At 46.5% G+C, this 27287-nt stretch overlaps 1 protein-coding gene across 2 annotated transcripts; it reads left to right on the forward strand.

The window, feature by feature from the left end:
• The first annotated feature begins 25 nt into the window (after window positions 1-25).
• On the forward strand, window positions 26-26949 carry mtmr3 (myotubularin related protein 3). Of its 2 annotated transcripts, XM_076164712.1 has the most exons (21): window positions 26-512; window positions 2588-2663; window positions 3308-3378; window positions 5409-5498; window positions 6099-6215; window positions 8592-8674; window positions 10105-10271; window positions 10360-10456; window positions 10716-10829; window positions 11443-11633; window positions 12098-12229; window positions 12315-12426; window positions 13389-13584; window positions 13678-13863; window positions 14382-14552; window positions 14649-14794; window positions 15262-16789; window positions 17285-17395; window positions 18687-18775; window positions 19824-19850; window positions 22323-26949. In XM_076164712.1, exons 3-21 carry the CDS (start codon window positions 3376-3378, stop codon window positions 22492-22494), a joined length of 3732 nt encoding a protein of 1243 aa, XP_076020827.1. In that variant the 5' UTR covers window positions 26-512; window positions 2588-2663; window positions 3308-3375; the 3' UTR covers window positions 22495-26949. The 2 variants fall into 2 exon arrangements, with proteins under 2 accessions (XP_076020827.1, XP_076020828.1); XM_076164713.1 differs by lacking the exon at window positions 19824-19850 and having other exon boundaries at window positions 28-512.
• Window positions 26950-27287: the final 338 nt, after the last annotated feature.

Genomic DNA, 27287 nt, shown 5'->3' on the forward strand with positions numbered 1-27287 from the left:
GTGTTTTTATTTCTTCAAATTGGGAAATGTTCATATTTCTCATACATTAATGCACACATACAAAACCATAGTTGCTCTAGAGTTAGATTGCTTGTTTACTACATAATATACCCACAAGAATAACGTAATTCTGTCTGTGTTACTGTCTGTGCCATTTATTGTTCTTTAAAACTGGTTAATCTGGATTTAAAGCCATTAGGGCCCATAATATCCACTAGCTTGTCCCTCCAGCGGCTCAGTGTTTACGTGACTGTGCCGCGTGGTGTATTCGAGCCCCGCCCCCACTAACAGCAGCGCTCTGGCGTAATGACGTCACGTTGTACGTAAAGCGCTAGGCTGGAGATTTCGCGGCGATGGCGACGAAGACTCTGTGCGAGAGAGGGACGCAGTGAAGCTGGCCTCGGCTTGGATATGACTCATGTTGATCTCTTCCAGCTCTATTTGCTCCTTGCTAGTTGCACGGGTCGTCGAATGAATCTTGCTCGTGTAACTTCTCCTCGCTCCCGCCGCTGGTGAGTCCGCCGGTCGAGCCCGTTTGTCGGTGTGTTTTGACAGAGGCCTCCGCTCCGGGGTCCGCCCTCCATCTCATAACAACAACAAAAACAGTCCAGGGAGCCGTGCTAGCTCCGCCGGCTAACGTGAGCTAGCTTCTGCTGCTCGCTGGTTGCTGGCAATAACGGCTAACAACGAACATTACGGGGCTTCATCACAACTAGGTCTGATGTTAATGTCCTTTATGTGCAGTCAAATCATCTGCAATAACCCCAGCGCCAGACAGCTAGCGTTGCTTAATTGACGTGCACAGTTTAATTGAAAACTCGTCACAATAGAGAAAGGAAAGCCTGATTAATTGTCTCCACTGACTCGAGTGGTGTGTCCAACCAACCCGTTCGTTAACCAGCTAACCAACTAACCACTACCGTTACCAGAGTTTACCAGAGTCCTGCAGGGTGCTACCGAACAAGCGTCTAGCTAGCTAACACAGCTAACAATTTGGAGTGAGTTGTAGCTTCTGTTAAACTGCTGGCAATCGCTGTTTTGTTAGTAGCAAACGTCCGTTGAACAATAATGTAGCCTTAAATTCATTATTGCTCCTCACCACCGCTGTGTTCAGTGTCGTTATCTGACAGTCGAGCTAACTGTGGTCACTTCCTGTCGTGTGTGGCCTCAGACTGCTTCTTGTGAGTGCACGGTGGAGTCAGTCCGGTGATGGAGGCCATTTGCTCGGTTGTATTGCAGCCGGCCGGTCACGGGACAGCAGCAGTCACGTTCAGGCTCTAAGGGGCTTAGCTCGGTCTGCTTGACTCTGGCCTCAGACATGGACTGAGCCGCGGGTCATGATCCCGCTGTGGTAAACAGAGCGCCGTGTGTGTGTGTGTGTGTGTGTGCAGGGTAGATATGCTATATCAGGCAGGAACATCTTTAGGTCTTCAGGCAGTGAAGTATTAATCTGCTTGTGTCACTGCTCAGGGCCTCTCCCGCCAGTGCAAAGGAATTATCGTCTGGTCTGATGTTAATGCATATTAAACACCACTGAGGAGATGTGCACAGATCTGAGCTCCTCATCCGCTAACCACCAGATCACATTTCAAGTTCTGCAAGAGTTGCTGACCTTTACAACCGTTTGTGGGCATCCGTGCCAAGACGTCTGAAAGTGGGTTGCTTGTTTTGAGGGGATGTCAAGACTCTGTGTCGGTAGTAAACATTAAGCTTGGAAAGCCTCTTGCTGGAGCCCGACAGTAACAAGATGACATTTAGATGAAATGGGTATGGAAAAGTTTTACTTACCAACTCCCGTTTTCCAAAGATGATTGCAAAAGGTTGTTTTCCCACCCGGTTTTTGGGACGTTTAAAAAACACCCGAGAACACAGATAACATTAAATTGTCAACTAATGGTTCAGTACTTGTCAGTGAATGTAATGGTGACAGCAGGCTCAAGTCCTGTTTTGTTTACCTATAGATCAGATTTTAGGATCACAACATTATTAATTGCAGTCAGTGAGAGCCCCCTACTGGGCTATATCGCTGGTCTGCCTCTGACATGCACTGAATGTTCTTAGTAGATGATTATTTTTTTAAGTGAGAGGGAACGTTACACCAGAGCATTTGACTGGTGTTGCATTCGGCTGTTCCAAGTGTGTCTACCTTACCAGGCACTCTGGCAAGTAACACAATACTGTCATGTCGGTCTTTTAGCAACCTGTGTTAACCAAAACGCCTGTGTCGCCAATAACTTGAAATCGGTATTTATAACAATATGAGTGTTTATCCTTTTTTACACTTTCTTAAAATTGGCTATATGGTTAGTTCATGTAACTGATTGAAATAATACTGTTTGTACTTGCACATCTTGTTCTCCATAATCTAAATGGATTTTTCCAAGTCCACAAATGAGTTTAAGTGGTATCTCTGTTTCACATGGAAACCACTGTACCACAAGTACAGCTAAATCTGCCAGAGAATCAATGAGGCTGCTGTATGTTGAGTGTTTCAGTGAAAACGTCTGCCGTCTGCAAAATATAGTTGAGTTTCTGCCCAAAAGTGTTTGCTCGTTCTTCAGTTGGATGTTTTCCTCCTCCTTTGCAGATTTCCATGTCTCACTTGTGAGAGTCTGCAAACAGGATTAGCAGGACAGCTCCTCATCCATTACTGATCATCTTTGGTAAGTCTCAAACACACAGCACTGTATGGGTGTCTAGCTTTCTGTTGTCCCAGTGTCTGCCAACACTTGTGTCCTTCCACATATACTTTGATACCAGCTGACTGACTTACAGAGGCCAGACCTGCTGATGGTGCAGAGCACACCCCTCTCATGTTGCCATTTTTTATGGGATTGATCTGATATTGAACTTTTTGAACCCAACCGCCAAACCAGGGGCTCAGAGACCCCTGGTCGATCATTTGTTACAGTTAGTTGATTCCCACCATCTTGTGAAACCCTCCTGTGTCTTGACATATCTTCATGCAGTCAAAAACAGAACAGTTTTGAAAATCGCAAGGTTTAACATAGTGTTTTTGTGGCCATTCCATTTGCCACAGCATACGCTATGATGTGGTAGTGTAATGGATGAAAAATAATGTATTTTCGTTGTATTCTGTAGATTGCAATTTTTTTTTAGGACAATTTTAATGGCCAGTAACAAGCTCAAATAATTAGAATATTTGAAATATAGCCTTTGAATCATTCTGTAACTGAACACTTCCACTGGAACTCTGTCTACATAAGTCAAACAACATGTTGATGATGTTTTTGCTTTATGTAATCACTCACTAATACACCTGTTTCTTTGTGTTGTTATTTTGCAGACTGAGGCTTGAGTCGAGAGAGGGAAGTCAGTTCTGTGTCGGGTGACACACACTCCTTCACAGGGGCCATGGTAAAGTATTTTGTCCTGATACACGTTTGTGAACAGCAGCAGATATCTGCCCTGTGGTTTGTGAGTGCAGTCTGCAGGGTCGGAAACTCTCCATTGATTTTCAGTTTTTATCAGCTCTGTTTACCAGGAAGCAGACAGTTACGTCACCCACACCAGTGTCAAAGTTCCACCTAGGCTGCTGCCTCAGCAGGGCAGCTTTCAGTTATGACTGTGGATGTTTCAGGTGTATTTTAACACCATGACATAACCTCTGGAATGGATGTGTTCCTGTTAAAAGCATGCATGTGTGTGAGCTTTTGTGTTCTTGGCACGCTGCTCAGTCGGGTCGACATTGTGTATCAGTTTGACTGGCAAACAGTGGTGAGCTGAGCCAGCAGTATGCTGTGTGTGCTGCCTCTGTCCGCTATGTGCCGTCTCTTTAGAGCACCTTAATCTTTCTTTGGGCCACGTTCTGACTATACAGCACCAAACACCACCACAGATTCCCCTATGGCAGTGAAATGCCAGACATTTTTTCCCACCAGTTTGTCCTTGAGGAAAAGTGTCTGACTGTGTTTCCATATCCTTGCCCAGCTGATAATCATCCGCTCTGAAATATGTACATCTTGCATAAGCTGTGCGACCTCAAATAGCCTACACATCCCTAATGTAAACACACACACACACCAACACAGCAGACCACTGAGGAACATTGACTTTAAATCAAATGAGTAATCTGACCTGGCCAAAAAAACGGAGTTAGGTCTCTTATTTTATTTCTGCGTCTTAAATAGATAACTTTGGATGATTGAGATTTTGAGTTATAGAGGACTGTAATGATTATAGTAATGATGATGGTTGTCATGATTTGGTCTAACTCGCATATGGAGGAAGATAAAGTCGCAGTGTGCAATTGGTTTTAAATGTCTCAATCAAGGTTGTAACATTGGTCATTTTCACATTGTGTAAAAGCCAATCAGACGCCAGAAGCGTAGGTGTGTAAGGAGAAGTGTAGGAATGACAACATCTGTCTTTGATGTAAGTGCAGTCTTCAGCAAGGCATTTAACCCTTCAGTGTGTGTGTGTGTGTGTGTGTGTGTGTGTGTGTGTGTGTGTGTGTGTGTGTGTGTGTGTGTGTGTGTGTGTGTGTGTGTGTGTGTGTGTGTGTGTGTGTGTGTGTGTGTGTGTGTGTGTGTGTGTGTGTGTGTGTGTGTGTGTGTGTGTGTGAGAACAAGCACTGTTACAGTGTGACCAGTGTTCCATTATATGAGGCTGCTGAACACACAAGTGACTGTGCACACAAGATAATCACAATGTGTTAAACATGTAATAAAAGCAACAAAAGCCTAAATGCACAGTTCTGTTCTGGTACACCAGAGGAAAGTGTGTGTGTGGCTGCGGAGGTTGATGTCATTCCATGTTTTATAGTTATTTTATATGCTGATTGAAGGACTGTGCTCACTCACACAGGTCGGGAGGGAAGACAACATACTCAGTTTTTGTAATAATGGAACAATTCTTGTGCCTTTACCGTTTGATCTAGACAAGCGCCATTGAACCACTGCAACAATGTGTCTTATAAGGTTGTGATGTTGTCTCGGAATGCATTCTATCAAAATGTGTCTTAAGATTTTGACCTCCCCCATTTACACAAAGTGAATGGCTCGACTACAACTAAGTTTCACAAAGGTATGATTTATATCAAGTTACAGCACACAATAGTCTGGCAGTGTGTATGCGTCTGATGCTGACAATATCTACTGGAAATTGGGCAAATGCCAGATTTAAATTCTAGAATTTACATCCAACTGCTGATGAGGTCATATGTACAAGATTCTTGACGGAGTTGTATGTGTCATTTATCTGTATAATATACAGAATACCATGTTTCCATGTGCCCTCAACTGCAGCATGAGTGATGAATGAATGAACGAATGCTCATGCAGACATCATTTGTTTCTAAAGCCATGCTGACAGGATGTGAATGTGTGTGTGGGGATTGTGGTTGTTTGTGTAAAGGCTAAAGTCGTAGACCTGCCCTCTGCCCTCAGGAGGAAGATGGGCAGCAGAGCTTGGAGTGCATCCAGGCCAATCAGATCTTCCCCAAGAAGTCCCCTGTCCTGGAAGAGGAAAACATGCAGGTGAGTGCTGCAGCTCTGGCTGCTCTGGCTGCTTATCTGCCGCTGCCATGCCCAGTGAACATCACAGCTGTGTGTGAGTATGTGGGTGTGTCACTTCTCTGGAATCGCTTACGCAACCTGCACACAGCACATGACTGCTGTCTGCTTTCGGTTTGAGGATTCAAATGATCAAACACGTCATGATAAGAAATGTAACAAAACATGTTTTCATTTCTACTCAAATGGTCTTCACCCCCGCTGAAAAGTATTTGTTGGTCACAGCTTTCTGGAACCGAATTCTCACTGAATGATCACAGAATAATAATTTTAACCAGGTTGTTCTGGTGGAAAAGGTTGTAAATTCCTGTGTAAAGCTCCTGCTGTAGTTATGGGATTTGGGGAAGTTTCCTGTTGTAGGGATAAAGGGACGTGTAGCGTATGTACATAGAGTGTCATTTAATCTATAGAGTCAAAGATTGTTTCATAACGTCTTCACTGAAAATGTCAGGGAAATTATGTAAAAATAATAAGAATTGATACGAGATGGCTCCAGTTTGTAAGTGTGTGGGCGTGTGTGCCATCTGTGTGTTTGATATGTTTTTAATTTCCTGCTGTTGCTAGGTGCCCTTTCCTCAGCTGCACGGGGAGTTCACAGAGTATGTGGGGAGAGCAGAAGATGCTATCATCGCAATGTCCAACTACCGCCTACACATCAAGTTTAAAGAGTCCGTCGTCAACGTGAGTAAAGTCCGCAGTGAAGTGACAGATGAGCGTTGAGGTTTAGAGTGACTGAACACGTGGCTGCAGGGTGTCCAGCAGCTCTGTGACTTTGTGCTGTAATGCTGTACAGAGTCAGCAGCACCATGTGACTCTTCATCAGATCTGTTTCTATCCTCGCTCGCCTCTCTCTCTCTCTCTCTTTCTTTCTTTCTTTTTTCTTTCTTTCTTTCTTTCTTTCTTTCTTTCTTTCTCTCTCTCTCTCTGTTTCTCTCTCTCTTTTTCTGTCTGTTTGTCTGTCTGTCTGTCTGTCTGTCTCACATCAAGAGAGAGCGGCTGTGTTACCCTTGTGTGGTCACTTTCTTCGACCCAGTTCACCATTCATCATCACTACAGATGCATTTCTTCATCTCCAGAAAAGCCTCTTTCACTCTTCTCCTCTCAGACAACCATCATTTTACTGATCTATATTAATTATACTGTGATAAATTCTGGGTTATTAAATGTCAGTGTGCAGCCCGTTGAGTCGGGACCATCACTTTTCAGCGTTAAGGCCAGAGTCATATTTCCTTATTGCCCATTCACTTTGAAATTCTATGAGGGATGTTTCTGTGTCAAATGTAATTTCTCTGATGCCAAAGGCCAAATCAGACGCCGCATCCAGGTCACCAAGCTGTTTGGCTGCTGCTAGACCAGAACAATTGTGCAGTGACTCATGACCCTACAGTGCATTTACTGGATCTGTCACCTGTGTCATTTGTGTTGCACTTAAGAGATGTTCATCTTTATAGATAACGAGATGACATTATGATCACAGCGCTCTGCAATTGCTCTACAAATCCGCCTGACCACATACCATGCATTCATGCCGTCCGCTCCGCCTACGAGTTGTCAACATCTCGCTTCTTTGTCTGCTCACTATCATTCAGAGTTATTTGGACTTGGAATTGTGAGTTGCCCAAACGTTAAAATTGGGACTTATTTCACACATTGACACATACCATTTTTGTCCGCATCCACGTAGTCCACGTAGACACTTTTTGATGCCAGGTGTTAAAGGCAGGTGTTTTTTGTGTGTTTCTGGGTTTAATTGGACCTGAACAAGCCTCGATTTCTGGCTCACGTCAACGCCCTTCGTCTTCACAGCCAAGCACAGTCAGTGTTTGGCTCACATGTGTTTGAACTGCGTGACAGCAAGGCATCTGCATCGCACGTCAGGGTTGTCGGAGCTGACAAATCGGGTTTGAAGGCGCTGAAAGTGAGTGTGAGGCTGTTAACAAGCAGCCCAGGAATTTTCCCGTTGGCTTAACCACAAATGTAGATTAGAGGGCAGGAATGAAGACGTTCCGGCCGGATGTGAGATTGTCAGGATTACTTGTTAGCAAAAGTCCCACACACACACACACACAGACACACACACACACACAGACAGAATTCGACATCAGCGCCATTCATAACTGCCATCTTTCTTTGTGTTTTGTGTAGCAGAGTTGTTGTTGTGAAGTGTCAGTAAGTACCCGACAGAGCTGCACAGTGTGGATTGGTTGACTGTATAATTTGTGTGTGTGCCTGCCTGTTAACCAGCTGGTGTGGAGAAGAATCCTGCTTGTTCTCCCTGTTTCATGCCAGGTGCAATAAACATGCGTGGGCAGATCTCCACACAAAGAACTACAGCTTCCCATCTTTGAATGTGATGTTTACACCAATAGAATAACCCCGATGAAAAGCCCTGTTTGTTGAATTGTTAGTCAAACATTGGGAGTTTGGCATCGGCTGGCGCTCACACACGGCTCCAGGCTGCATGTCAGCAGCGGCTTGGCCACACCTTCTATGAGAGCACGCTTAGCTTATTAACGCAGCTTATTTAAAAGCGGGTTGGTATTTCCCTGCAGTATTCAAAGTATGCTCCTAAATCATAAACACATGACAGCTCTGTACTTTGGAAGGCATTTGCCTGTAAAAGTTAAGGCTGTAACTTCGGGCTGAAGGAGTAATTCAAATACACGATTTGGTCCTAAAGTGTTTTCGTGCTCCCTTGCTCAGCTAGAGTTAAAGACGATTATGCATGTCAACAAAGCTCACGAGATATGAAGTGATGAAAAAAGTTATGGAGATTTAAATCTGGCTCATTTGAGTGCTGCGTGTTGGAATGGTATGTTTTATGTCATGTAACACAGGAACTGATATGTGATGTTTCAGCACATTTGGCTGGGTTTGGGCGTGAAGGCCTTTTGCCATGTTGACCACAACTAACTGGTTGAGAACTAAAATGGTTTGTCGGTTTACGTGCTCATTGGTACTGATCGCATGTGTTTGGTGTATATGTGGGAACATAAACATTTGACTCCATCATGTCTCCATCCAAGTTTGCGACGAGGTTCTCTCTCTGTCGTGCAGGTTCCTCTTCAGCTGATGGAGTGTGTGGAATGTCGCGATATGTTCCAGCTCCACGTCACCTGTAAGGACTGCAAGGTTGTCAGGTAGGAACCGAAGCATGTTAAAGCTACCCAAACTTTTCAAACAGTGTTTGCAGAATTGCACTGAGCAAGGGTTAATAATGTCTGAAGAGGAACATAAAAGGTCTTAAAAGTCTGATTTAAAAAAAAAAAAAGAAAAAAAGAAAAAAAAGGGTAACCCTACCCCTAACAAAATTGATCAATATTGCAATCTGCTTTTGTTTTCTTACATTTCAATTTCTCTGCATTACAATCCTTATACTTTCATCTTCGCAAATAGACTAATTCGATTTTATCTTGACAGTGTTGCTCATCAAATGGAAAGCCAATAATTTAATAAATAAAGTGCCCGAACAGAGCTGTATGTCTACATTTTGATGCATCTCGTCTATAATCTCACAGATTTCATATAGTTTAAGGGTTAACCTCTTGTGTCTAGCAAACACTCACACGACGAGACAAGATAACTTCCCTTTGAATGTTTATTTCTTAAACCACAAATTACAAAGAAAAAAAATAGCTTACAACAGTATAAGACTCAAGAGCTGCTTACATAAATGATAATGATGCCATCAAACTAACAAAGCGATGTCATCAAACTAAACATGGCGTCCAATAAACAAAGTTACAAAAATGTCAACCAAACTAACAGCTTTACAACAATCAAGTCACACTTGTACATTATGAGATACCGATCACCCAGTTCCTCCCATGGCCGCTAACCCAAGCGATCACCAAATTCCAACAGCTGTCCCTTATAGACCAAAGATGTCCACCGCTACTTTAGCTTTGCGGTCAATGTAGCTCACCAAAGACTCCATGTATCTCTTGTGCCTTCTTGTCCTTTGACATTAATATTCCCCTTATTATCCTACTCCAAGGGTACATTGCCTCAATGCAATGTATCTTCGTCATTCTCTTGGATGATCTCCATTGCTGTTCATGGCTCCATTTTCCAGCCCATCAGCCATGGTTTTGGGTAGTACATCCAGGTGTCCAGGTGTAGTCACTGGACAATCCCTCAATGGTTTAAATTCCCTTTTTCCGAGCTCCTGGACACTTCCTAACCAAGCTTGCACTCCCGCCTTTTGGTCTCTCTCAAGCTAGTTTTTGACTGAAAGTATAGGGGCTTCCTGTTCAGGGTAGATGCCTCACGTCTTGGTTGGAAGTCAAATTCATGGTCAAAAACATTCCTCTATCTCTATCTGTCACAGTGTCAGACTCAACAGCTACTTAAATAAAGGATAGTGATGCCATCTTTCTAACAAAGTGATCTAAGATCCAGTAACCAAGGTTACAACAATGATGTCACCCAAACCAACAAATTTCAAATGTCAAACTTCATCTTCTATTAGTTGTAGAGAATTCTTTACTGAGAACAATGTGGTTAAATTAAGCAAAGGAGAGTTAAATGTTTTATCCAGCTGTTTAATTATAATTCCTTGAATTCCCAGGTGTCAGTTCTCTACCTTTGAGCAGTGTCAGGAGTGGCTGAAGAGGCTGACCGCAGTCCTTCGCCCTCCCTCCCGCCTGGAGGACCTGTTCTCCTTCGCCTTCCACGCTTGGTGCATGGATGTGTATGCCGGTGAAAAGGAACAGCATGGCGAGCTGTGCAGACCAGGTAGCCCGTCGCTAAGCGTCCTCAGGTAACCTCGGCGGGACCATTCGACGCCCCCCAGTCTTATCGTACGTACATCTCCTCTCTGCAGGCGAACATGTGACCTCCTGGTTCAAGAACGAGGTGGAGCGAATGAGCTTTGACACTCAAAACGCCTGGAGGATATCTGACATCAACAGCAAGTTCAGGTAATAGCAGGCTGCATTCAGGATGTGTAACCTACCGCTGTGTTGATTTCCGTGACGCTCAGCTGGAAAATCAAGTCGGTCTGTGTGTGAGACAGTGGGTGGTTGTGTTATTGTGTTCCTTTGGTTCTGCACCCCAGGCAGATAAAGGCCCAACCCAGGATTATGTGTCTGTATACAGATGCTCTGGTGCTCTCTCCTCTCTCTCGTTCTGTTAAATCACTTTCTCTCTCCATTTCTCTCTCTCTCTCGGTGCTGCCAGGCTCTGCCCCAGCTATCCTCAGCAGCTCCTGGTGCCAGCCTGGATCACTGACAAGGAACTGGAAAATGTGGCAGCCTTCCGCTCCTGGAAGAGGTTTCCTTCTGTGGTCTATAGGTTGGTCTGTTTGCCTGTGTCCTTCCTGCTGTTCACTGACACACACGCCATGAAATCCTTCCTTTTTGTTTATCTAAGGACATTATTCTTATGTTTACATATAACTGCTGCTGCTATGGCCAGGGTGGGAGTTAACTTTGGCAAGGGAAATACTGTAAAACAGTCTAGCGACCAATGGATTAGTCCCTCAGTGTTTTGTCCAGCTTGCAGTTCTTGTTCCTTTTACAGTTTGTCGTCACCTAAACAAGACCACTGAGAAACCAATGACACACACGACTGAATTGATTCAGCTAGTCAGGTTCAGTTCCCGACAGAAAACAAACTAAGCCTCTACTTGTGAAATCTTCAGATTCATTCCATTGGTACTTGAGGACAAAATGATTATTTGAACTGTTCATTTTTGTATTGTTAGGGTTAGGGTTAGGGTTGGGTTGTAGCACAGTAAAAGACTTTCGCACACTCTTCCTCACTTCTGTCGTCGTGGAGTGATTATGAAGCACTTAACATTGTAGATCATTTATTTCATTTCATTTTTATTTATTACTGCCACATACACTGTGAGGTGTGTGAAGTTGTCTTTCAAATTAACAATCTGTGGGCTGCCCCCTCACAGGCACCAGAGTACAGGGGCAGTGATCGCTCGCTGTGGCCAGCCAGAGGTCAGCTGGTGGGGCTGGAGGAATGCAGACGACGAGCACCTGGTCCAGTCTATCGCCAAGGCCTGTGCAGTGGACGGCAGCTCGCTTAAACACCTGCCCAACGGCACCTACACCAATGGCACAGACCTGCCCGACACAGACTTTGGTAAGAGCTCGCTGACACACCAACTGATGAAGTAGCTTTAATGGAGCTCCTTTTACATTATAAAGGAGACACTAAGTTTGTACTACACAATAACATCCTAAAGATCAACTCTCCTCATTGCAGTGGGGTTATCAACAAACCATATGTTGATATGTGCACATACATTCTTTTCATCTGATGTAGACAAACACCTGTTTAGTTCTTGATTTTCCTTTAACATCAGTCTGTGCTGCTTTTGTTGTATCTCTCTGCCGTTTAGATAAATGAGTTATTATCGCTAATAAGATCTACATTTCTGTATCTTACAAAACGCACAGATTATTCTTTACCCATTTCAGACACATGAATCACAACTCGTTCCTGCGTCAAACCGATTGTGTGGGTTGTAACAAATTAATATCTTAATGGGTTGATTTGGTCCCAGAGCAAAACATACTGTGTGTCTGTGTGTGTGTGTGTGTCAGAATCCTCCATGACCAACAGCTCTGAGGTGGGGACGTTGGCCATCCAGCCCCACAAGTTGCTTATCTTGGACGCCCGGTCCTATGCTGCTGCTGTGGCTAACCGGGCCAAGGGGGGTGGCTGTGAATGCCCGGGTGAGGTCCCTACTGAGCCCGCTTCATCAGCTCCATTAGCCGCCATGAAATAATCTAAACTATAAATCTCCTTGTCGTGTTCCAGAGTACTATCCAAACTGTGAGGTGGTGTTCATGGGCATGGCCAACATTCACTCTATCCGCAAGAGTTTCCAGTCCCTGCGTTTCCTCTGCACTCAGATGCCTGATCCAGCCAAGTGAGATTCAGTTATTTCTATTGATTTGTTCGCCTCTGGCAGCACCTCCGCATTCGCTTAATCCCAAGCCTGAGTCACGGTTTTACAAGCTTAAAAACTATTGCACGCTCACATCTAGTGTCGTGCCGTAGTGACTCGTAACCGCGGCCTTGACTGTACATCTGCAGCTGATTTGTACGGCCCAACCCAGAGCCGACGAGCTCTCTTCCTCCGTTCTGCCACTCCACAGTGATATGTAATTGAATCACAGGAGAAAATGGTCAGAAGAACGGAACAGAAAAAAGATCCAAAGCATTTTACTTTCTAATTAAATTCTATCTTTGGTGAAAATCCCACATTCAAGGCTGCATTATAGTGAGTCTGTGGTCTGTGACGTTGGCACAAACTGGCAGAAAGTCAGATCCAACTTTCCTCTCCACAAACCTCATGATGTCCAAAAAAATCACTACTACTTCAAAACCTAAAGTGTTAATCCTGACAGTTTTGACTTCAGGGATGAAGCTTTAACACGCTTGCATCCGCCACAGACACACCTGGTTTATAGACGAGACGACGTCCGATAAAACAGCAATAAAGATAAGACGTTTAATGACACGGAAGTAGGTCAGCGTGTCTGCAGGCGCCCCACCGCTCACTGAATGTTGCATTGTTATGAGATTTTGAGGTGTTTACCATGCAAGTCAATCCAGAAGCTTCTAAATGGACTGAGTGACTTTAACAGGGACGTGCCAGGTGGTGGCTTAGTTTGTAGGTGTTTTTTGTTGTTACAATTTGCAGCCAAGGAATGCGGTTTTGAAGTCATTGCTAAAGTGTGTGTGTGTGTGTGTGTGTGTGTGTGTGTGTGTGTGTGTGTGTGTGTGTGTGTGTGTGTGTGTGTGTGTGTGTGTGTGTGTGTGTGTGTGTGTGTGTGTGTGTGTGTGTGTGTGTGTGTGTGTGTGTGTGTGTGTGTGTGTGTGTTGCAGCTGGCTCTCTGCACTGGAGAGCACCAAGTGGCTGCAGCACCTTTCCCTGTTGCTGAAGGCCTCCCTGCTGGTGGTGCACGCTGTGGACCGCGACCACAGGCCCGTGCTGGTGCACTGCTCAGACGGCTGGGACCGGACGCCACAGATCGTTGCACTATCCAAGCTGCTGCTTGACCCATACTACCGCACTATTGAGGTATAGCCCTGGAGGTCCCCGCGCCTCGGCTCGTCTTTGTGAACCCGTCTTTGTGGAACAAGTCTAAGCTCTTGTGATGGCGTGTGTGTGCAGGGTTTCCAGGTTTTGGTGGAGACGGAGTGGCTGGACTTTGGCCACAAGTTCGCCGACCGCTGTGGCCACGGCGAAAACTCTGAGGACCTGAATGAGCGCTGCCCCGTCTTCCTGCAGTGGCTGGACTGTGTTCACCAGCTGCAGAGGCAGTTCCCCTGCTCCTTTGAGTTCAATGAGGCCTTCCTGGTACGAGCCAGATCGTAGAAGCTAAATAAGAAGATTTAAAAAGAGATTTCAAAGATAAAGTCTTCAAATTTCTACAACAATGTTGAAATGTAATGATAGTGATAGTAGTTTGAGTGGTGATAAGTGGTGAGAGCGGTCAGCCCGTGTATGTGGAGGCTGGGGTGAAGTTTATTCAGTATGAGCTTCTTAGATAAAAGAAAGTCTTCAAATACTTACACAGATTAATTAATGATTCTCAGCTTTTAGCACATTACGACTTTATTTTACTTTTTCTCAATACCCCTTTTTCTCCCATGTAATGTCAACAGTCACCCTCATGCTGTGTTTCACAAGATGAACTCAAATTATGAAACAGATTAGATAAATACAAACTTGCATTCCAGTGATTCCCTATCTGTTTACTATCAGGGCAGGTTTAGCAGTAGGAAACATCTGACGTCTCTGTTCTTGTTATCATACCTGAGGTGAATTCAAGCCTCTACATGTCACTGTGTGTGTGTGTTTGTGTGTGTGTGTAGGTGAAGCTGGTGCAGCACACCTACTCCTGTCTGTTCGGCACCTTCTTATGTAACAGTGGCAAGGAGAGGGAGGACCGTCATGTCCAGGAGAGGACCTGCTCCGTCTGGTCACTGCTGAGACCCGCCAACCGCACCTTGAGAAACATGCTGTACTCCTCGCACTCTGAAATCGTACGTTGGCCGTGTGTCACAAGCTGCGGGCTGCTTGTTTATGTTGGAAATGTGACCCCCTGCTCTCGGCACTGAGCTCTCTTGTCGTTGTCACAGGTTCTCCATCCGGTGTGTCACGTTCGGAACCTGATGCTGTGGACGGCCGTCTACCTGCCCAGCTCCTCGCCCACCACCCCCTCTGACGACTCCTGCGCCCCCTACCCTGTGCCTGGTGCCAACCCCGAGGACGCTCCCCTGGGCAGGTGAGCCAGGCACGCCGGCAGTGACCCCCTACCCCCTTCCTCCACCATGTAAGATACACACATGTTGCGGCGTCCTACAGCCGGAGGGGCCTGACCTCCTCTGTTTTAGGCCTGACGGGGCCTCGCAGAACCATTACGGAGTAACTAAGACAAGTTTGTGTTCTGCTCATCTCAGGACGGCTCTTAAGATGAGGAAGAGGAACTGACTCTTATTGCATTATTGCATTTTTATGTGGGTGGTTTCTTACAGAGAGCAGATGTCAACACTTGTTTTTATGGTCTGAGCTGCCTGGTTGTTTTTAGGATTTGTGAAGTTATTTCCTCAGCAGCAAGCCTTATTACTTTGAATTCATGTTGAAACATTTCACAGCTAAATATTCTCTTTACTGATTGTGTTCAGTGAGCATTAGAAACACAACAAGTTCACAGGGAACTGATTTCCTCTGTTTCCCTTCTTCCCTGTCAAGGCGAACAAAGACTCGCTCCTTTGATAACTTGCCCAGTGCATGTGAGCTGGGAAGCCCACTGGCTCCTAACCGGCGCTCCAGTGACCCAAGCCTCAATGAGAAGTGGCAGGACCACCGGCGCTCTCTGGAGCTCAATATGACCGTGGGGACAGAGGAAGGAGGAGGAGGCCAGGATGAGGAGGTGCAGTATAACAGTCAGCCAGGAGAGGAGCCTTACTGTGACCCAGGGGAGTCCGAGCTGTACGACAGCCCGCAGCCTCAGGGCCCAAACACCTCTGAGGGCCTAGTGTCAGCAGAGGACGCTGAGGAGGCGGAGTTATCTGTGGCGGCAGGTGTTGCAGAGGGCCAGATGGAGAACATTCTTCAGGAAGCCACTAAGGAAGAGGCTGGAGCTGATGTTCAGAAGGAAGGTAGTTCTTCTGTTACTCAGACTATTAACAGTGATGACAAAGAGTTGGAAGCGGAAATAAAGGATAAAGAGCAGGATGCTCATGTGAATGGGGCTGATATTCCAATCCAGTCCAATGGTCACCATCCAGAAAAGGGTGTGGTGGACATGAAGGAGATGAAGGATGACGTTTCACTCACCAGCCTCCTTCTGCCGACTCAGCTGGCAGAGGACCTGGAGGATCAGGAAGCCGAAGTGGCTCCGATTTTGCAGGATCTGGTGGATCAAGTTTTGGAGAAGTGTTCTGTTAGGGAGGAGCCCACAAATGGAGTCAGTCAGCCCAGCTCAGCTGAGGCCGAGCAGTCTGATGCTCATAGAACTATAACTAATGGCTTTGCTGACAGGTCACCTGATGAGCCAGCTGCCGATGACGATACCTGCCTGGACTCCAGCAGAGCAGCCTCGGAGCCAGCTGAGCTGGTTGATAAGCGGGCCTCTGTGATGGAAAGTTCCACAGAGACTTTGACTGAAGAGGTCTGCAGCAGGCTGGAGCCCCCAGCTCAGCCGCCTGTTTGCCAGAGCCGACAGGCCTTCAGTGAAGGCAGGAGTCAACCTCCATGTCCTAAGAAAGACAAATGGTTGGAGACGGCTGAGCGCGGGGTCGTCAGGACTTTAAACGGGGGCAGCAAGAGACCCTCGCTCAGTGCCTTTCAGTCTGTGACGGCTGATCCCATCAGGGATGGACTCAGTAATGGAGAGAGCTTGGACTGGGAGCCCTGTGGGGGGCTTCAGTGGGCCAAAGGAAACGGAGAGCGAACGCCGCTGAGTCGGCAGGTCTCTCTAGCCAGCTGCAACTCCCTCATCCTGCACCCCCGGGGCAGCTGCTCCCAGCACCGCTTGTGCCACGCCCTGCTGGGCCGGGCCGCCGCCAGCCCAGAGCACCCGTCTCGCAGCCACCTGGACGACGACGGGCTCACGCTGCACACGGACGCCATCCAGCAGAGGCTGAGGCAGATTGAGGCGGGACACCAGATGGAGGTGGAGACTCTGAAGAAGCAGGTACAGGAGCTGTGGAGCCGCCTGGAGAATCAGCAGCACGCCGGCTCCCACAGGATCAATGGAGACATGGGCGACGAAGTGGTAAGATGAACTAATAACCTGCACAGTGTCAGAGAAGCCTCCGGGATTGTGTGTCCGAGTTTGGTTGTTTGTTTCATAAGCTTGAGCATTCTGGAGATATTTGGGGGTTTTGTAGGATGGACCCGTATGGATCAGCCCATAAACACCTTACAAAGCTTTTCCTTCAGTTACATACAAATCTGTTCATATGATTCTTGGGACATTTTGCCTTTAACCTTTTTTATTTATCGTTTACATTGTAGTAACTTCCTGGTGCCATCAGGTCATCACTAGCTCAAAACTAATATATGATCAAATATGCCCAAACTTTCTCAGCATTTTTGGATTCACTCGCTTGCTCACTTAATGAAACCATTTATACACAACCTCAAACAGTTGAAATGAATATTTCGCAAATTCCATGCCAAGTCTGTTATTGTGCTCTTTGTTGTGGAAAGAGGCAAATGCGTTAAAGCAGGGATACTTGACTTCCTTCATGTTTGCATCTGACTGCAGACCTCAATGACGGACTCTGAGTTCAACCTGGACGCCAACTGTCTGTCGCGCTGCAGCACGGAGCTTTTCTCTGAGGCCAGCTGGGAGCAGGTGGACAAGCAGGACACGGAGGTCAGGCACCGCCCTCACATGGGGTCACATGATCAAGTCTTTTATTGTACAGTGTGACATGATTTATAGCCATAAGAGTGGAGATGCAACTGAACAATCCCAAACATGAAACAAATTTAACAAAGAAACATTCCTCAGGTTGGGATCCTATAGACTCTAGACTTTGTGCTGATAGTGTGCATTCAAGTTTGTAAATTCAGTGAGGTTTTAAAAAATGAATGCTGAATTAAGTGTCATGGTAAAAGGTATAAAACGTATATACAGTATACTTTAGATGGTTGGACCACCTGCTCTAAGGACTGCACTTTCACACGGACCCTAACTGCAACAGAGCGATGACCAAGATGTGATATCAGTTTGTTATGTGCTTTTAGTAAATACGCTAAAGAAAAAGTTGAGAGGGCGTCAGCACCGCTGAGGACACAGAGCAGCAGAGGGGAGGATACAGAGCAACAGATGTGAGGACACAGAGCAGCAGACATATGAGGACAAAGAGCATCAGACATGAGGATACAGAGCAGCAGAGATGTGAGGACAAAGAGCATCAGACATGAGGATACAGAGCAGCAGAGATGTGAGGACACAGAGCATCAGACATATGAGGACACAGAGCATCAGACATGAGGACACAGAGCATCAGACATATGAGGACACAGAGCATCAGACATGAGGATACAGAGCAGCAGAGATGTGAGGACACAGAGCAGCAGACATATGAGGACACAGAGCATCAGACATGAGGATACAGAGCAGCAGAGATGTGAGGACACAGAGCAGCTGCAGGTCCCTCAGGCTCACTCCCGCCTCAGTGATGAAACTCTCCTCACATTAGTTAATACTGAAATGAATTGCAGGTTCTTCCAACTTGAGTTAGATTAATTGTACGGCACATATGCATTAAAGAGTTTATACAAACAATACCAACTTTTTATCACAAATGGTTCCAAATCCAGCCTGAAGACCCTTGCAGTTTTTCTGGGCTGCCAGTTCAGTTGAAGTCGGTAACGTTTTATTCCCACATAAACGGCTCCATAAATCAACAAATACTGAGTCAACAGAAGGTGTGTATTAGCTCCTTTCAGTAAAATGCTGAACTGTGGCTAATTGATCCCGAGAATTTGCCTCTGAGGAAAGGTGAACCGATGATTAATGTGTGACTGTAGGCCTTCACACACAAAAACACGCACACAGATCTACTTTGTGTCTGCTGCCTTTTGAAATGGTGACATGTAGCTCTGGTTGGATGGTTGTAGTTGTGAGCGTTGATCTGAGGTGGCGTGGTGCTCCGCAGGTCACGCGCTGGTACCCGGACCATTTGGCAGCCCAGTGCTACGGCTGTGAGAGCAGGTTCTGGCTCGCCACCAGGAAGCATCACTGCAGGTAAGCACTGACCACCGCCGGGACGCGCTGACTCGCTGACTCGCTGACTCAAGCCACTCATCCGCCCCCAAGTCCCAGTTCAGACCCAATGTCCTGCCGTGTATGCAGATAGTGTAGCTGGGGCTGAGAGAGACTTGAGTTCACGCCTGGCATCAGAATGAGTCCAACCTCCATGTTTTTAATCCAATTTTCACTTCCTCTCATTGTGTAAATTACAACATGCGTCACTCCCTCCTGCTGTCCAAGTCAAACAGTGCAGACAGTTTGCTGTTCCGCTTGTACGTCAGGGAGGAAGTGTAGCTGATAACCACCCGCTGACAATACCGTGTCCGGCTCTGCTCAGTTCTGATTGGTCAAGTTCAACCACAGCCAGGGGACCCGCGCAAGCTTCCCTCCTCCTGCTGTCAGGGACACGTCCCACATAAACCATTACTTGCAGCAGACAACTGTGTTCAAGTGTGGCTGATTCATGTAGTTACACAAAGCTGCCACCAGATGTCGCCATTTCGTTTCACAGCTATACCAGCAACTTGGGGTTTCGCTACAAAGGAGCTCAGCTGTGTCGTCAACTTCAGAAGTAGTCATTAAGACCAATCAGAATCAGAACAGTGAGCTGTATAATAAGTTAATATACATTTAAAATGAGTCATGAGATGCTGCAGGAACTTTTCTGTATGATGTTTACACAGTTTAATATTTCTGCACCGATTGTCTCAGTGCTGTTCAGCTTCCACCTCTCAGCCGGGGGCATTTCCTCTCTTTTGTTTTCTTTTCCTCGAATTGCTCTTTACTTCCTGTCCCCCCCCCCCCCCCTCCCCCCATGGGGTCTGGACTAGGGTCTCAGTTTAAAACCATCACCCAATCAGATTTTGTCGCCCTGGGGACATAATGACTCAGTTTTGCAATTACTATTTTGTTTTGTTTTTTACAAATGAAACATTGTGATTGGTGAAGAGGCGAGGAGGCGTGAGGAAGTGTGTGTTGCTCTGTGGTGTTTGCTCCTCTGTCCTCGTGGCTCTTATCCATTGTCTGCCCCTCTCCTCCACAGTGGCAGGGAGCCTGTCCAGGAGGTCTGGTGAGATCCAGCTCCCCCCTGCCCCTCCCCCAACCCCTCCATCCCACCCTCAGCTGGCATCCCCGCACCCTCCTAATGCCCCCCCTCCCCCTCGCTGTGCTGCATCTGGTTTTCTCCTTCATGCCGTTTTGGTCATCGCCTGTTTTAAAGAAATCGATTCTCTCCGAATTTTCGCCAACATAACAACGTAGGCGTGTCCTCAGCGGCTGTAAGCCTCTGCTGAGCGCCGGCCGTGACCTCAGTGCGCGCGGCGCTGTAAGCAGGCTAAGGCGAGGGGTCGAGGGGCCTCAGATTATAATTTCACCTAGAAATGTGAAAGCCTTGAGGTCAGAGGTCAGCGTCGGGCCGCTCTCACCCTCAACCCTCCTCCTGCCAAAGCACCGCTCCACCGCATTTACACTGAGCCGCTTCATGCTGAACGAGAGACGCAATGAATCCTGGAAAAACTATTTAGTTTCTATGACTGGCAGTTCAAAAGTCATAGACCAAAATGTGAAAGTGATGATTACAGCGCCACCATCAGGCCAAAGGGTCTCAAAAACAAATGGGCTCATCCTTTGATCGTATCCAAGCTGGGAAACACGGAGCGGAGACGGCCCGCCACCAGTGACCAGTGTAAATGGAGACATCGGCACCTCGCCTTCCCCCCCCCCGGCACACACGCACACACACACGCTGCATGCCGCCTCTGCATCCCCCCTCCCCCCCTACAAGCTCAGCTCAGCATGGAGGCAGAATACAGGTGTGACTGTCAGAGTGGATTACACACTCTTGTGTTTTATTTACGCTCGGGGGGGGCAAGTGCAGGCAGGTGAGATTCCACTGTGTGCGTGTGTGTGTGTGTGTGTGTGTGTCAACGTGTCGGCATGGTTTTACCTCACTGAGCATGCTGGGTAACTTCCTCCAGTGTGAGCTTCCTGTCCAGTGCTGTTAACGTCCCACATGAAAGTGATCTGTGAGTTTAGCACTGCTGATTGCTGGAGTGCCTCTGCTAACCCAGCATGTAGTGACACACACACACACACATAAGGCACACACACGCTCATGTTCACCCGTCTGACTTCTTTCCACCTGTAATAATCTGCGTCACAGTGGGTTGGATTTAAACTGGACAGAAACTGAATGCACCCCTCATAAAAAGGCTCAGAGATTGGTTTTGTATTTTTAATTCATCTTAACACACACACACACACACACACACACACACATCCCACCTAATAAGCAGCTCACACACACGCAGAGCTGCCAATGAACAAGTCATTGAAATGTTTAAATGGTAAATGTAATATTGACAACGTCTGAGTGAAACAGCTCAGTCAGCTCTTTGTCACCATGTCAGATGTAGTTTGATCATAGCTGGATATCTGCCAAAAAAGTAGAGAAGAATGGCCGGGTGTGTTTGAAGAGGGTGATTCCTAAGCAGCAAATTAGCTCACTGACGTTGTTTATGGTAAATTTGAGCATTTTGGAGATATTTGGCGTTTGTAGACGGTGGAATGTTTCTTTAAAGTTCGGCTACAGGACATTTTAGGTTTTGTCAGATACAAATGTGTTGGCCAACCTTTTGCCCTAATACAGCTTTAAGTTACACTAAGTGAACAGTTTGCCCTCCTGCCCTCTGGGAGGCGCTGCAGGAGCCTCAGAAGTAGAACAAATCCACTCTTTTTCCCTGGGCCATAAGGACCATAAATAGAAATACTTTACCTACAGCATCTAAGGTGCTAAAATACACATGCATTATTTATTAGCTTTTATTGCATTGGTATTTATTTGCATTGGTTCCTATTGGCTGTGTGACAAAGATATGGTCTATGATTCCCCTGCATCAGAAGTAGCACTTTTAATTTTGTTGTACTGCTCTCGTGCAATGACAGGCATTCGATTCTCTATTCTATTCAAACATCTCCAAGTTACTGTAGGAGGATGTCGAATCAGTTGGCTGCTTGTGCGTTGTGGCTTCATGATGTGACGCCGCAGAGAGAACGTGCCGGGGGTTAGACGCACACGTGGGGCGATAAAGGGACAGAGACGATCCAAAGAAAATGGATTTTCACCCGCCCGTAGCGTTAACAGTTCTAATCCATTTAGCTTCAATTGTGGTTCTATCTTTACACTGTAGAAGAAAATAGCAACATGGATCCATAGCGGTCCATTGAAAGGAGGCGGATGCAGCCGGTAAGTGAACGCCCAGATATCTCCAGAATGCTACGATTGACCAGACAGAATGTCAGTGAGACAGTTATGCACCTCAGTTTGATTTACTTAGTACATCACGGGAAAATGTTTGAAGATAACTGGTAAATAAGTGCAGTAAAGCTGAGTGATGGACGGAGTGAAGTCAGTCAGTCACGGGGCGTCAGCTTTACGTAGACGATCCGGAGACATGATCCCAGACGAGAGACGCACAGTAATTCCAGGTGGAAAGAGTCTGGATCTGCCATGCGTTGACAGTGCCTTTGTCTCCCCCTGCAGGAACTGCGGCAACGTGTTCTGCGCCAGCTGCTGTGACCAGAAGATCCCAGTGCCAAGCCAGCAGCTGTTTGAGCCCAGCCGCGTCTGCAAGGGCTGCTATAGCAACCTGCAGCTGGGCCCCGCCCCCATGGACCTGGAGCTGGACGAGCCGCTTACGGCCAGCTCCAACTAGAGCCGCTCGGACCGGCAGGCGCGTATGCTGCTGACGAAGAGCACAGAATGTCCCGTGTGTGTGTGTGTGTGTGTGTGTGTGTGTGTGTGTGTGTGTGTGTGTGTGTGGACTCGATGGTGTAAATACAGAGCTGATGTGGAGGAGCTGAATGATGGCGGGTACACACGGGGGTGAATGAGCAGGAAATGTGTGTGTGGTGCTTTAGAGGAAACACACTTAACCTACACAGAGGGTGTGTGTGAGTGTGTGGCAGTGGTGCGACTGCTCTCTAAGGCTGGAGGAGGGCTCGTGGACATCCTGGTGCCTGGGAGCAGCGAGGGGTTCTCACACTGTGTGGCTAAACTCTGCTGGAGGGCTTCAGTTCATTTTTCCTCTCATCCACTCGTCTCCTCGCCTGAACCGTCTCCTTCCTCTGGAGAGCAGAAGATCGGCGGCAGCGACGCACAGTTACCTCGGCAACAGAAACGTCTGGATGTTGAGCGGACGTTTGTTTTGTTTTTGTTGTTTATTTAGGTGAAATCTAAACACCGTGGGCTCACATGTGGACTGAAAGGATTTGCTTTTCACTTAATTTGACATTGTGTGTGTGTGTGTGTGTGTGTCAGTGTCGGGTTGCTCTGAGCTCTGTTGGGATTCAGACCCGTCAGATTTGGAGCGACTTGGTTCAGGTTCAGGATTTCTTCAAGTCTTAAGGTCACGAGCGTAAATGCGAGGGCTTGGACGTGTGTTTAGTTTTGAGCGGCGGCCTGCTGGCGATGTCACAAACCTTTAGCACTCGTGGACACAAAGTGTGGCGCTCCACAGACACACTGTACCAGTTTAGCAATCATGTGAACTAAACGACCCGATCAAAGAGCTGCGACGCAACCGCTCACACTGAACGTTGGCGCAGCACGACTCCAAATAATTCAACCTCAACTGTTAAACTGAGACACAGATTAAGATCATTGAAATGGTAAGAAGTCAAAAAAAACAAATCGTGTTGAATTTAAGTGTTGCTAAATAATGGAAACGACAGATTTCTGATGCGTTAAAGTGTTGAATAATGACGCCCTGACAGAGCCGCCACTTGCTGGTGAAGTTGATGTCGGGAAGCATCGCCACAGGTCGGATTGTTGACATGGAGCCCCTCCCCCTGACATGGAGCCCCTCCCCCTTGCATAGTGTGTGCGCAGCCTCAGTGACCTACAGCAGAGACTTTAGGAGATCCTCAGCCGCCCGCTCCAGCAGCTGACAGATGCTCGGCGCCTCACGCTGGCCGACTGTTAATACTGCGAGCATCAGCCGCTGTGCCGGCGTGTAATCGCTCCCCTTTCATGCCTTTCACTCCTCCTCCTCCTCCCCCCCCCCCCCCCCCCCCCCCCCCCCGCTTCTTTCCTTTACCCAGCAGGCACTGGGCGCTGGATGTCTCGCTCGTGTCTCAGTCCGTCCTTCCCGAGCGGCTTTATAGACGCGGTGTTGTAGATGAATTGGACTGTTTCCTCTGGTGTGCGGCTCCATTCGCTCGCTTTCTCTCTGAGCTCGCCTGCGACTCTGGGTCGGACGGACTGAAAGATGGCGGACCAGCGGCAGCAGAAAGGGCTTTACTCCATGCGCACACATGCACACACACGCACACATACACACACCACCCGTTCCGTGACCTCCTCGCGCGCACACACATTGTTTTGTAAAATAAATGAATAAGATAATATATTCAGATACATATATAGCATCTAAGACAATGTATAGAATCCTTGAATAGTGGCTCACAAATTTAGTCACCAAAAAGTTTCTTTTGTTAATTTCTTTTGTTTTCTTATGTAATTAGCAGAGGAAGTGGTATATTTTGCCACCTGCTGAAGTCGCAGGTGTTTTGTAATAGCGGGGAGTTGCGACCTGTTTTGATGCTGCAGTGGTTTCTCCCTTTTGAACGCGATCCTGCGTAGACTTTATTTATTATGCTTTGTTCTTGAATTGCTGTCGAAAAATCCAGACAATTCATTTGCCACAGGATAATCAGTGTTTGTGAGAGCGGGAATCTGCAGGGCCGAGAGAGAGAGAGAGAGAAACACGGCTCTGAACCGCGGCCGGGGCGTCCACGCTCGTCTCTTTAGCTGCCCGGGCCGTTCCATCTGGTCTGAAACTTTTCACAACCAACGCTGCAAAGTGGAAAGACAAAAAAATCTGTCACTGAAGCGTTAAAGTCTGGAATGTAAACGCGGCTCATAGATCTGAAGTGAGGAGGGTGGACGCGGCTGGCGAGAGGCCTTTGCACTGAGGAACCAGTGGTCCAAAACAAGCAGCCTGAACCCAAACAACATTTAGGACTCGCACACACACACACACACACACACACACACACACACACACACACACGCATGTTGCTCCATTCTGGCCCGTCAAACACAAACACACTACCTCTATTCTCTCACACACCACACGTTCACGCCGCGCTTTAGTTGCCGAATGATTTTGATTTTCCAAACTTACATCCTCAATTATGGCCTTTATGTCATTAGAATTGAATCTGTGTTTGATCAGCTGGAGCGTTAAAGGTACAGTGCACCGTCGCGGAGTACCTTCTTCATTCTCATCTTCTTTCTTGTTGAGACTGCCAATTTTTTTTTTTGTTTGTTATTCCTCGCCGGCGGGTCGAGTTCGCTGCATTTTCCCTCACTGAGCTTTGACGGACGTTCTGACTATCACAGGAAATGATGTCATATTGCAGCTGTATCATGTAAACGCGGTTCCCCTCCGCCGCTCATTGGAAACACCTGCTTCATCCTCGCAGCAGAGATGCTGGAGTGCTTGGTTCTCCACAACCAAAGCTCTCCAGTTGCGTTCTTTCCTCCACCCGTACTCAGACAAGCAGGCAGGAAGTCCAGAACCACATCGCCTCCATACAGGATGTGAATACTAAAGTTTATACCATTTCGGATTTATGTAACCTGATCTTTACAACTGATCTGACTGAGAGAGAAGGTCGACATATTGTTGACCAATCACGTCCTTCCTGCTGGAATACAGGTGGAGGGAAAGGTACGCTGAGGCGAGGCGTTCATCGCCCAAATACTGATTTGTTGTTAATGTGTTGAATATGGAATCATGGCATCAAAGCTGAGGGTGAAGCACGTCTTCCTCGCAATTAAAAAGAAGTGAATCAACCCGAGCAGCTGTTGAATCGATAATGAGATGAACTGGAAAACTTATCTTGGACCAGAACTCTGACTTTACATCTGTATTCTTAAAGGGGACATAGGATCATTTTTTTTGTCATTCTTAGTTTTTGTTGTGTATTTTGTGTTAGAAATATGACTTATGAAATCCAGCTAAGACGAGTCTGTGTGTTCTGAGCGATGCTGCGCGCTTTGAGTCTTCGATCGGGTCCTTCCCGCTTCTGTAACATGTTCCCATCATCAGAGCAGCGGACCAATCAGGACAGAGCAGGAAGCCTTAAAGAGACACGACGTCTTAACGGCTGCTTTCATTCGACCCGTTGTGAATGTTAAAGATTCTAATCCGACAGAAGCACCTGCAACTTTTTATTTCAAACATCATGTAAACTCAATCACTGAAATCGACACAGATCAACCTTTGTGTACGTAGCAGTAAGCCTTATTCCAACGCTTAGCACTTAATGTAAGCATCCTGCACTGGCCGACGCTTATAGCTGGTCAACACCGTCTTGTAAACCAATTAGACAAAGAGCGATGTATAGATTCCCGCTAATCTGTGCATATAGATCACTGGGCACTTTGAATCACAGAACAGACTTAATGGCGGACGAGAACAGGATCCATGTGTGTTTAATTATTGCGGCACTTAATTGAATTAATTTGTAGGAATCTTTCAAATGTCCCCTTTCAAGGTTAAAATGGTGAGGTAAAGTTGGTCAGTGGTCCTCGATCAGAGCTCCTAATTGCTTTATTCACCATTCAGGTCTTTGAAAATCTCTCAAACTGAAGAGTTAATGTCCAAAACAAGTTCTCAAACAAACTGTTGACCATCAGTGCATCATCAGCAAATCTCTCAAACTGGACTTGTCACTGTTACCTGGACTTGTCACTTTACTCGGTCATTAAAAGCATCTCTGTGTGTTTTAATGTCGTGCTCTCGCTCAGTTAAATGTCATTTTCACAAGTTGTATAATGTCACTTTGGATTTAAACTCTTCAGCTTTGTGCCAGAGCTAAACGAGCGTAACGCCGCTGCCTTTCCTGCCCCGGCGGGGTCAAAGGTCGGGGCAGTTTTCAGTTTTACTCACGGACACACCGACAGCCGGCGGTATGAACTTCCTGCTCTGTACTGTCATCACCGTCACAGGCATGCGGGGCACCGAGCTTGTCTTGTTCAACAATCCATGAATGTGAATTGTCTAAAAAAAAAAAAAAAAAAAACAAGAATATTTTTTTGCACATTACCTTTAAGTAGACACTGCCACAAAGTACATCGAAATAAAGCTGAAATCAAAGTGCATTCTGGTCTTCAGTGTCACTGAGGCTGCTGAGCCAAGTGAGTGAGTTTGTATTTGATTTGTCTTTCTCTGAATTTGGCTTCTCTTTGCCACCTGATGCTGGACTATAAAATCTGTTGTCATGATGTGAAGACACGTTTTCTGTTCGTTTCTAGAAATCTTTACATAAACAATTTTCTTAAAAGTTAATTTATCAAACAAATGATCGACTATTGATGTACTTTGCTCAAGAGAAAAACTTGTGTGTGTGTGTGAGAGAGAGAGTGGAAAGCAAGACACATTTTGTATAATTACAGAAACAACAAAACCAGTGTGATGCAGCAGAAGTGAAAAGTAAA

Source organism: Genypterus blacodes, unplaced genomic scaffold, assembly GCF_046128005.1.
Source record: "Genypterus blacodes isolate CSIRO-AG114 ecotype Tasmania unplaced genomic scaffold, CSIRO-AGI_Gbla_v1 ptg000138l_1, whole genome shotgun sequence".
Lineage (NCBI taxonomy): Eukaryota > Metazoa > Chordata > Actinopteri > Ophidiiformes > Ophidiidae > Genypterus > Genypterus blacodes.